Here is a 12,024-nt window from a genome sequence, read left to right as displayed (position 1 = left end):
AAGTAGGAAGTATCAAGGGAATACCCACATGCTTGCTGAGCATTCCAAGAACTCTAATAAATTTTTGAAATTTTACCTTCCTCTAACACAATCCATCTTAACCCTTCCTGAATTAGGAATTTGAAGGAAACCCCTGCCCCAATAAGGAAAGCTGGGAGACAAAGGCAGAAACACACCAAAAAAAGGAATGCTGTAAAATGTTCCAATTTATGTTTTTTTTTCCCCCCATGAACTCTGTAGCCTACATCTACCTCAGCAAGTAGTGGAGGGCATCAGGAGCGTGCTCGTAAAGAGACATAGTTGGTACCAGGGTCCCAAAACACACCCGATGAGTGTTTGGGTGAGGGTTGCTTTGGACTACTTGGTGAATCTTGCCTGGACCCTTGGACTTACTGCCCATTAGTATTTGGAAAGTAATAGGTATAGTCCCCAGGCACACCTCTCAGTTTAGTTACAACCAAAGGGATTCCGTTTTCAGATTCCCAGACTGTTGCAAGCAGAGCACAATTAAGCTTTTGAAGTAAATCTTTCAGTCCTTCCTGCTTATGCCTGATACAAACAAAAACTCTAATGTAGATGCACTTATAGTAAAAGAAGCATAAGACCAAAAGATTTTCCTTTTCTTATACTAATTATAAAGTGTCATTCCTTCCTCATAAAATAAATCCGCCGTACTTACCCTTTTAAACCTTTGAAATCCATTACTAATATCTTTTAGAAAAACACTCAAAAAAACCTGAAAGAAATGAAGAGCCAGAATCCTATGTATTAAACTGCTATTTTTCTTCACTGAGATGTCTTCTGAGGGGTTAAGCATAGAAGACAAAGAACAGCATCAAAGTTACATTTGGAATAGCATGGGTAAATGAAGGAACAGATGGAAAATCAAATTCTTGATTTATCTGGACCGGTTTCAAGTTCCAATACTGACAGCAGGTAGCTGGTCCATCTTTGTGAAACATATGTGCAAAAAGATGACCCTGAATCAACAGGTTTTGTGTATTTCTCACAATTTTTTATCAATATGTTATTCTTAGAAAGCCAAAATACATTCATAGGAATGAGAATTTGGATGAAGATGGACTTTCTACTTTTAAACGCCTCTGTGCCAAAATATTTCAGAGATGCAGTATAATGCATATAGTATAAACAATCTCAACTCAGCATATTTCCCTTCTGCACTCTCACCAGAAGGTGGCAGGCAATGCACATTTTAGACAGATTTTTAATCTTCCCCCCCCATATTACTTCAACTGAGAACTTTCAAGGTTCCACAATAAATGGAGTCTGACAGTTTTCGTTTATTTTAGTAATAATCACAAGACGATCTTTTCTGCAAATACAATAAATGTTATCCAAGAGTAATTTGGAGCAATCAGTATTGATATTTATACCATGTGTGTTGATTGAAAAGCTCTTGGCTGTAAGAATGGAATATGAACCTATCCAGAATGTTATGAATATCTTCTAGCATGTGCTCGTGTGGGAGCTATAAAAGTGACTTTATTATAATTAGTGGAAAAATAGCTTTGTTATAAATTAAAAAGGGAAAAGAAATCAATACTGTTAGCTTCAGCAGTTCAGCTAGCTTTTCTTAATCTGTTCCTTGATGTTCTTCTATTTATTAGGATACACTGCTCTCTAGCATTTCAAAGTTTTTTTTCAATCCGAATGTGATTTTTGGAGTGTGCAAGAAAGGCTTTCAAAAGGACAAAAAGAATCAAATCAGTAACAATGAAAAAAAGAAAAAAACTGTAGTCAGCTAGCTAACACCGTATGTAATATTAAACTTCTCGTCCTTTCCATTAAAACCATCAAACAAGAGCTGTCCTGTGTAACATGGCCTAATGAAGCCAGAGCCCCTTATGTGGAATATACTTGGTTCTCTTCAGGCCTTGAATAATTAAAGGGTCTATCGTACAGCCATTAGCCGGCCAGCAGAGGAAGCTGGGAAGGGTATTTTTCCTTACAACATCACCTCCTCTACCTTTCACAACTGTCTTTGTCAGATTGTTGGGTAGCCTGCTCCTATGTCCAGCTGAAGTTCTGCTCCTGATGGTACTCCCTCCTAAATGAGCCATTAATTTACTATTTTGCATATGTGCATGATTTTTATATGTGTTTCAGAAAGAAAATTCCTGAATAGACCTTACACTGGCAGACACAAAACATCTAACTCAATATGCAGATTTATTCACAGAGAAAACTATGGTTTGAGCAACTATAAAAAGGTATTCGAGGTTATCCAGCCTACAGAAAAAAACCCTCAGAAATCATTGCAGCTGGGAAATTTAAAAGTAATTTAAGAATTCTGATAGTGGCATGGCAGTAATATTCTTCACGCACACAGACACCTTGCTCATTAGATGGTTCTTCTTACAGAGAACGATTTTGAGGGCTAGCAAGAGTCCAACAGATCAGATGTCTCTGCTTGACATGTCTGATGAGGAGAAAAGGACTCCTTGCAGACTCACATTGTCTGTTTGTAGGAACAGAACTCCTAGAGTGCATAGAAATATTAGTATTTTTTCTGATTCAAACGCTTGCTTGTCTAATAATTCACATGTTTTATCAGCATTCACAACAAAGTTCTCATCTGAATACGCTGCAAATGGACATATTTTGGGGTCCCACTTATTAGACAAACATACTAGCATAAAGTGCTATTAAGTTCAGTCTTCTAAAGTCAGTGGTTTCTTACTTTTCATTAAGGAGAGGAGATCAGAAAAACTCTGATTACATCATTTCATAAGCTTTTCTGCTTCTAGGCTTAGTGACATTTTAAGACATGCAAGCTCTATTTTATTCACAAACAGTAATACTTACTTCCTTGGCAATGACAGGAAATAAAGCAATTAGATAAATCATTTTTTAAGTCAACACTGGTGTCTTAACATAACTTAAGCTTGGCTCATGAATATACACAATTCTAAAGCATTTGGAAATCTACAGTCCCATGTGAAAATATTAATTTATATTGAAATTGCTAACTGCTTACCCATCCTAACAATATTAATATTAACAGTGTGACATTAACTCTCTGCTGAATTTGAGATGTAGGTCAGTTATACATAGAGTTGCCAAACTATAGTTGGAAAATATTACTTCATCAAAGAATTAGCCTTGGTACAACAGTGAATAGCAGAGCCACATATCCTAATATATGTCAGCCTGGCGCCACTATTGTATGCAGAACTATTTGCATATATATATATATATATATATTTCTCTCACTACTCTGGTTCAGTATCAACACGCTTTCTGATATGCACTCCCCCTGCAATACGAATGCGAACAGCACACTGACTTCTCTGAAGTCTCTCTTCGCACTCGAGCACTTGCATATGTCTTCTTCAAGAAGGCACAAAAGGCTGACCTTAGCTTATTAAATATTTGACAGAATATTGCCGCTGTGAATTAAATCTTACAATTTAAACTTAACAGATAGAAATGATGAGATTAAAAAGAAAATATCTACCTTCCCAACAAAGGACTAGAAAATAAAATGAAGCAGTGAACTGCTTAATGCATGTAGCTTCTGATTAACGTTAATGCTGCTCCACAGATGTTCAGCTAGAAAACGTCTATATGTTCTCATAGCTCGGCACTTTTCTTTGTTTCCTTACTGCAGCTGCAGACTGATGGCTCTAAAAGGTAAGTTTACTTCACTGTCAGGTTTAAAGTTCTATTAAGCTATGGCTGGAGATTTCATTTTCGGTTTTAACAATAGTCTAGACATATGTGCATCTCAAATAGGGATAAGGAAAGTTCTCTGATGAGCAAGTCAGCTGGCCATGCTTGCTATTGCAGCAAGGTAGTCGTTCACTCTGGTGGGCTTTAAGCTCTGTAGTGGAGCCTCAGACCACTTCATGGAAAGAAAAGTACTTTTAAAGGAAAGTCTGCTTGAACATATACATGTGTGTGTAAATTAAAGTGACAGACAGAAAAGAAATAGGGCTGGTGTGGGTGACATGCCTAATAAAAAATGACTAGTGATCAATGATTTTCTGCCTTCACTGGTAATTTCTTTCAAGATGTAAAGTAAGCTTCTGATTCCAACATTACAGGGAACTTAGTGGAGTTCTTGCTTACCTTTCACTGGACATTCAACTGTAATATTTGCTCCAGTTCTTGCCACGATTGTACCTCCAACAACTGCTGAGAAACTGCTGCGTTCCACATTTGTAACATTTAACACAGAGGACAAGATGACAGGAATCTCTTTGAAATTAAAGGGATAATCAGTTTTAAAAGCTTTATTTGACTTTTCAGTGTAGATCCTGTATTTAAATTCATCATACCAGCAGCCAGAAAATACAGGTGGGATAGATAGAAGCAGACTCAGTTCACACTTGCTGTGGTTTTAAAGAATCAGAGAATGACAGAATGGCTTGGGCTGGAAGGGACCTTAAAGACCTTAACTCCAGCCCCCCTGCCAGGGGCAGGGACGCCACCCACTAGACCAGGTTGCTCAGGGCCCCGTCCAACCTGGCCTTGAACACTGCCAGGGACCGGGTGTCCACAGCCTCTCTGGGCAACCTGTTCCAGTGCCTCACCACCCTCTCAGTAAAGCATTTTTTCCTAACATCATCTAAATCTCCCTTCTTTAAGTTTGAAACCATTCCCCCTTGGCCTATCACTATCTACCCTTATAAAGAGTCTCTCCCTCTCTTTTATGTAAGCCCCCTTTAAGTACTGGAAGGCCACTATAAGGTCTCCCTGGAGCCTTCTCTTCTCCAGAACAAGACCATCTTACTGCTACCTGTTAAATCAGGCAGAGTTTCATAGATTGCCAACAAAAGAAACTATTTCACACTGGAGTGGGGATGGGTGCTTATATATATATAAAAAAAAAATAATACATGCCCAATTCTATGGATGCTAGAGTCTTACCTGCACGCAAGAGCAATGATGTTTCCATATCAAAACCAAAATCATTAACAATCAGGCATCCATATGTACCAAGTTCCTTTTGAGTAGGATTCCGAATCTGCACTTTTCCAATGGTGTCCAGGATCACCCTGCAGAATATTCAAGGAGAGACAAGGGTTACTACCCTGAGACAAACCCAGCTGAACCTTCCTGTGAGAGTTACAGATACAGCAGCAAAACTCCTTTTTAGGAGTTTACAGTTCTGGACCAGTGCATGCAGTAACTGTTCTGCCTCCTCTTTGGTGACAAAAGGGGAGCACTAAGCGATACACGCATGGAAGATTCTTCAGCCCTTTGGAGGACAACAAGTTTGCTACTACAAACCAGAATCCCTCGGGAACAGCATCATGAATAAATCAGACTACCACAATTAAAAGTATTAGGCTTGGCAAAAAATCCATCTCTCCAGAGCAAGCTTCGTTTTCAGCAGGATTGGGGAATTCACAAATGTATGGTCTAATCTGACTTCCAAATTACTGTAGGTTTGGGGGGGTTTTTTGTTTTGTTTTTGGGGTTGTGTTTGGGGTTTTTTTCTACATCATCATCATTAAAGCTAAAGTCTTCCACCAAAACCCCAAGGTGTCTTGAACACCTTGCCTGCCATCTGAGGGGCAAGATATGAGAGAGAGCATCACAGGCTGGGGAAAAAGCTGAAAACAGCAGCCTAGGCTTTTCCCCCTTGTTACCTTTCTGAACTTACACTCATCACATCCAAAAAAACCTGTAGCTCTGGCATTCTCCCACACTAAGTACACTTATGAAAGCAAGAGATACACACAAACATATTAAAAATACTTGTGTCTCAACAAAACAACCCGCCTCATGCATGGCTCAAGTATGGCCTTCTTTTACAAACCCAACAGATAAACCAGCCCGTTTACCTCCTCACATTCTTTTTCAGATGTAATACTATTAATGTCACTGTCTTTTGAGTACACACACACATATATATATAGATTTGTGTATAAGAAATCTTAGTGTGAAAAAAATAGGAAAGAAACCTACTTTGCCAATGTATCCCTTAAGTGCAAGAATATCAGTCTGGGCTAAAATGAAGGCAATTTACAAAAGCAGACATTAGGAATCGAACAGATACTTGTTAATAAACAAAACACCATCATGTCCAAAAAATTAAAGTATCACTTTCAACAAATTAATGGGAAATTACATGTATTTCAAAAAATAAACATAACTGGTGGGAGCTACATGGTTCCAAAAACATTTGCGCTTTTAAAAATGGCTTAGTTTTGGTGTCTTTGCTTTAATTGATAGCCCTGCAGAAGTATATTTTTCTTGGCAGTGCAGTTAATCAGTTAAGTATGTTGAGAAATATCCAAAAGCGCCTTTATCATTTCAGAATCGTTTTTTTCATTACTCAAGAGCTAGCTATAATTCCAAGAGGCTCACACACGAAGTTAATGTTAATATTATCAGGTGAGCTTCTAATTTATCAGCAATGAAGTAAAAGTATTTGCTCAATCTCAAGCAAATATCTGAATGTAACACACACTTTCTATACTTGTTCTTCAGGTATAGTTCTCAAATGTGATGGCAATACAGGTTCTTTATTATTTTGTATTCCACTGTTCTCAACAGAAATATTTGTACATTCTAAAGTATTGAAAAAAATCCATAAAAGCTCATTCTTTCTTCTTAAATTGAAGTTATACCGCTACAGTTATACCTAAAGATTTACTGTGTTGAAGGATGATGAGGGTACTAGTGATATTTTTCCCTCCTTAAAATGAGTAAGAACTAAGACTTCTTTTCATCTATGCCATGGCAGAAGTTTTTAATGTGTTCCCACTGTATTTGGTATATGAACGAATCCAACAGGCTTCTTAATTTGAGTATAAATCTGTTCATTTTCTGATGCAGCTGAAATGATTAAGGCAGATCACAAAATACACAGTTAGGACATGCAAAACACTTCACCTAGCAAAAAAAGTCTATCTTCCCACATAATATCATGGAAATGGACATACACTTGGATGTTAGTAAAGCAAAACAACATTACAGACACTTGAAAGAAAAAAAATAAATTACTTAAATAAAGATGGAAGGCTCAGCGATCATGCTTATCTCATTTTTACAACAGTATGTTTTAATATTGCACAGCAGGGTGGATTTTTACAGTTGATAGCAACATAATAAGTCATTCAAAAATAAATAAAAGAGAAGATATTTACTTACTTCTCAGAGGCTTTTAATGTCTCGCCATCTTTTGTCCAAGTGTATTTCACTTCACTAATACCAGCTGTTTCACACAGTAGATTGACAGCACGAGTATTCTTGGTCAGAAAAACCGTATTTCCAATTTGTACAGTTACTGTTTTGTTGAAGGAAACTCGAGGAATTTCCTTTTGCCTCATAATAACTGGAACCTTCTGGTCTAACTTTAACTTATCAACAGTTTTTGTGCTGAAACGTTCAGATTCATTAGGTGATTTGCCTGTGAGTTTTGAGGCAAGTTTCTCATCCTGGGCCCCCTTCCATTTTTCAGTAGTTGGTTGTGGAGGCCTAGAAAATTCAGCAACTAATTGATAAATGACCTGGGATGCCAAGTCGTCATTGACTTCTCCAGTTTCAATGAGCTGACTCATGTTCCTGATCAGTTCTTCAAACTGCACGGTGTCCATGCTGTAGGCGCCTCGGAGAACTGCTGCCTCCAGTCGCTTATTCCTGAATTCACGAGAGCTGAAGTCTTCTGCTGAATTACTCCCAAAGGTTTCAGGATTTCGCAGAAATGGCTGATCATTTACTTGCCTGTCACCTAGATAGAGCTCATTCTTCTTACTCCACATTTGCCACATTTTGCTCATTTTATGCCATTTGGCCCCAAAGCTGTTGGCCTCATTGTGATCAGTGTTACTGGTCTCCCTGGCATGTTTTCTAAGATTTGGTGGTTCTATCAATCTGTTGTCAGTACCAATGAGTTTGAGTACAAATGTTTCATGCACAGAGCCTGCAATACACCGGTACACACCAATATCGGTAGCTTCAAGACTATGTATTTTCAGCGAGCCTGACTTAGTGATGCCAAGCCTTTTAGAGTTTTGTAGGTGTTGTCCATCTTTCTCCCACCGGATAAGTGATTTCTGGAACCTTCGTACAGGGCACTTAATTACAACAGATGTTTTTGGAAGTAAGTAGGCTCGGCTTCCTATGGTAAAATTAATGCGCTTCTCTTGTCTTGTTTGAATATAGACTCGGTGAATACTGAGAATCTGAGGTCCATGAGCAGAATACTTTTCTGGAAGCTTTGGTTTAATCTCTGAAAGAAAACAAAGCATTGAAAAGTATCTAGTCATTGGCACTCACGCTTACAAAATCTGCTTTTCACAGAATGCTTGACAGAGCTTTTCCTGACTTTGTTCAAGTCAGATTGCAACATGCTGAGCTTTTATCTGAGTCACAAAAATGCAAAAATATGAACAACATGAAACCATAACATTCCCCTGCTCCAGCCAAGAATTCTATTGCTTCTTCCCCAAGTCTCCTAACAATAAAAAGATACAGGCAAAATGTACCCATATGAACGACATAGGTGGTGCACACGTACGTAAATGCATATATAGATGTATTATATAATATATTAATTTATACTATATATATAATCCTATTATGGTTATATTTCCTATGTATTTCCTATTGCTGCCTCAGAAAGGCTAGGCATGATGGGAATGGAAAAAGTGAATAAAAAATTTGAACACTTTATCACTTTCCCCACATTTGAGCACTGCCGAGTACAGAATGACCTAAATAGAACAAAACCTATTCAAAAAGTAAGGCTCCCCTTGACTGTTATTTAAATTGTTGGCTGGCCATGCTGGTTGACTGATTGAGTCAAGCCTAATTGATAGCAACACAGGAGGTGAAAGAAACAGTCAATGAAGACACAGTACATGCATCAAGCAAAGCCACTCTGTAATCATTGGCTGAGGGTAATTTCTTTGGGTTGAAAGATGAGTTGCTCACAGTGTTGTGCCAAGAAAGTAGGGAAGGATGGGAGGAAAGAGAGAAATGAGTCAAAATTTTGAGAGGTGGAATATAGTAATCAGATGAATTGACAAAAGCCAGCAATAACTGCATAAAGCTTCATGCAGACTGGGTATGGAGACACTGGGTATTATGAAGCTCCTCCTGCATTGTACTCCAGGCACTTGGATGCTGAAAGGTTTCTAGGGAGCTGCCTGAATGAATACCACCACAGGCAGGCTTTCCCAGCAGTGGCTGGATAGGCACACTGGAGACAACACGAGAATGACTGCAATGTTTCGGATACCACTGTGTTGACTCACTGCTGGCAACTACTGTGCCCCACTTTGATCAGTAGAACTAATCTTACTAAGAAAACACTAGGTAGGTGAGAAAAAAAGCACTGTAGGAAACGTGGAGCAAGGGCACACACCCCCTGAGTTTGTTCCATGCAAGATGAAATTGGCCAGCTGGGAAGAGTCGGGAAACACTCTGCGTTGGTGCTAGAAAACAAGCCAATTGTGTTTGGTGACCCAGCCTTTTGGTATGTGACAGAGAAAAAACTCGGAGCCTGCAGAATGAGTTGATGAGCCAGGAAACGGACACACAAAATGCTTCTCAGCGTGCCTGAATCTGAAATCATTACTACTATTCCACTTGGTAGGTACATAAATAAAATGACAACTACACTGATGGCACACAAATAATATTTGAAAAACTGCATGCTTCTTACATACATATGCTTCAAATATGCTGTGAAGAAATAGGTGAAAAGCTAAATGCTTCAAGCATTCAATAAGTGTGTACACTGTATGAACTACACCCTAGAGTGCATTCTTATACTTATAAAACAAAATGGTTATTTTCAATGTTTTGGGTAATGAGTTCAAACCTGTGGGGATATCATGGTTTCATAATTACACAGCTTTTAAATCGGTATTCGTTATCCAGATACATGGTTCCCTCAACCATCTCACGTGGTACAACAAATACATTGCTTTAGGCACTCAGTTTACTAAAATTATTAAAGTAGCGTCCTGTTTTTAATAAGTTACTGGGCCCCAAATATTTATTTTTAGGGAAGTGTTCCAGTATTAAATCTTCCCTTTCCAAAGTCCAACTTACAGACACAGTAAGTGTAACTTTAAACACACAAATTAAAATACTTCAGGCTGTGCTCTGTTTACACTAGTTATTCCAACATGGAATTAAACCCAGTGCATACTTATAAATATGTTAACAAGTCTCATCCATTTCATTTTTTAAAAGAAGAAAGACCACTAACTCTCATTAGCAGTTCAACACTAAAGGGTGTGTGTATTTTTACTGGTGACTGGTGAGCAAGGCTAGGAGTGAAACAAAGTTCAGAGCTGTGGATGGCAGGCCATATAAATATATAAGGTCATATAAATATATGAGGCCACATAAGTATGCATTTTCTAGATCCTTAGTATCATCCAGTCTTGCAGCTGCTGAGGTAACTGACTGTTTGGGAGAGGTTATTTTCTACAAGGTAAATCTTGCTTAAGGATTAGATCGTACTGGAGCCATTGGACCTCATTATCACCTGGTACAAATCCATCTGAGTCTATGACCTCTAATGGTCCTCTACAGCTTTAGGAGGGCGTCAGGTCCTGGTGACCTGAAGGCTAGACTGGTGGTATTTCCTATTTTTCATAGCCCAAAGTCAGGAATGTTTCTGACTTAATAGGGCTTATTAAGCAGAAAACTGCTACGATTACTAGTCCCAGGGTAAAAGATTAAGTTTGAAAAGCCTCAGCACTGTCATGAGACAGTAAAAAAGAAGCAGCTCATCCGAGCCACAGAAGCATAATCTTGAGGAGGCACATTCAGAAACACTGCTCCCAAAGGCAAGAATCCCTGTCAGCATGCATGCCGTGCATCACACGACTCTTCACTGAGTTCGCTTCACTCTTCGTAGCTAGCTGCCTGCCCATCCTAGGGCCATGCTACGTTCCTGCCTTCTATTCACTCCCCCTTCAAGGCAGCCTGAATCCATTGCTTCAGGAGGAGGAGATGCCTCCTGCACGTTCCTGTGAATCCAAAGGCTGCTGCTGCCGCTGCCCTGGCTCCTTCTGCAAAACCCAAAAGGGAGCTATGGGTCCAGACATGTCTCACGCCTTCCCCTGCCCTCCTGTTGCCTAGCCGGGGAATTGCCAGGCAGATCTGAGCTGCAAGGGCTCCCTTGTTCCAAATGGTTGTGGAGATGAAGGGAGAGGACAGTGACTCTCTTTTATGACTTTGATCTGCACCCATTCAGTATAATCACATTCTCTCTGCAGTCCGCTGTCCTGCTTTCTTGGCACTGTGGTAGAAGCTGACAACGTAACTTTAATATCAGTCTGTGCTAAGCAATTTGCAAACCAGCTACACTGCCATTCAACTATCCACAATTAATTAAATTCAGATAGATATGCAGCTCAAAATATTTTATTAAACCTTATGCCAAGGACATTCCTGAAAGTCCACAGGGCTTTATTTAAGTGGAGTTTTGAACCTCAGGATTTTGGCATGTTAATCTGAAATGCAGGCCAGGAAAAGAAGTTTCATATTATGTATGAATCAGTAATTATTCAAGTTCTTATTTTGTTTTGCGAATAATTTTTAAAGCAAAGCTTCAAAATGTATAAAGTAGCTATTTCTTGACAGCACTATGAATTGGGTCAAAACACGTCTATCTCTGTGATCTGTGATCAAAACCAGGCCATTCATGAAGGCTTTTGGTTTTTCCCCCACCTCAAAACTAAAAATTCTCCTTTTTTCCTTTCTTTTCAGCACCCTGTTCCCCAAACCTACAAACTAATATCCTCCTTTATAAAGGAAGGAGAGCACAGGTTGAGACTTAAGGAACCTGCATTTAAAACTGCCTAAGTTACTGTATGTAATTGAACATATTCTACATCAGTAAGGTATTTCCATCAGTAATATACGTATGTAATTAGTGCAACTGCCATCAGTATCATAACTCCATTGTGCCCAAATCATACAATTCCTATCGACAGCTTTTTCTGAAAAGATTTTTTATATAGGCAGTAATAAAATACTGGGTATTTTGAAGAGTGTCTGTAACGTCATCACTTCCTGCAAAGCTCA

General features: G+C 38.8%; 1 protein-coding gene across 9 annotated transcripts in view; it reads right to left on the bottom strand.

Annotated features, from left to right (window-relative positions):
* ADAMTSL3 (ADAMTS like 3) overlaps positions 1 to 12,024 on the bottom strand; it is a 202,607-nt gene that overhangs the window by 22,004 nt on the left and 168,579 nt on the right. For all 9 annotated transcript variants that reach the window (XR_015701245.1, XM_087743289.1, XM_087743293.1 and 6 more), the window contains 3 exons: positions 7,126 to 8,206; positions 4,894 to 5,021; positions 4,093 to 4,221 (listed from right to left, as the gene is read on the bottom strand). Coding sequence is in view for 8 of the 9 variants with exons in the window: in XM_087743289.1 (XP_087599415.1) it covers positions 4,093 to 4,221; positions 4,894 to 5,021; positions 7,126 to 8,206 (1,338 nt within the window). In the remaining variant the exon portion in view is untranslated. The remainder of the gene's footprint in view (positions 1 to 4,092; positions 4,222 to 4,893; positions 5,022 to 7,125; positions 8,207 to 12,024) is intronic.

This window comes from Nipponia nippon, unplaced genomic scaffold (assembly GCF_047370975.1).
Source record: "Nipponia nippon isolate SJK-2023a ecotype South Korea unplaced genomic scaffold, ASM4737097v1 scaffold_9, whole genome shotgun sequence".
NCBI classification, from domain to species: Eukaryota; Metazoa; Chordata; class Aves; order Pelecaniformes; family Threskiornithidae; genus Nipponia; species Nipponia nippon.
This window is presented reverse-complemented; position numbering and strand designations above follow the sequence as displayed.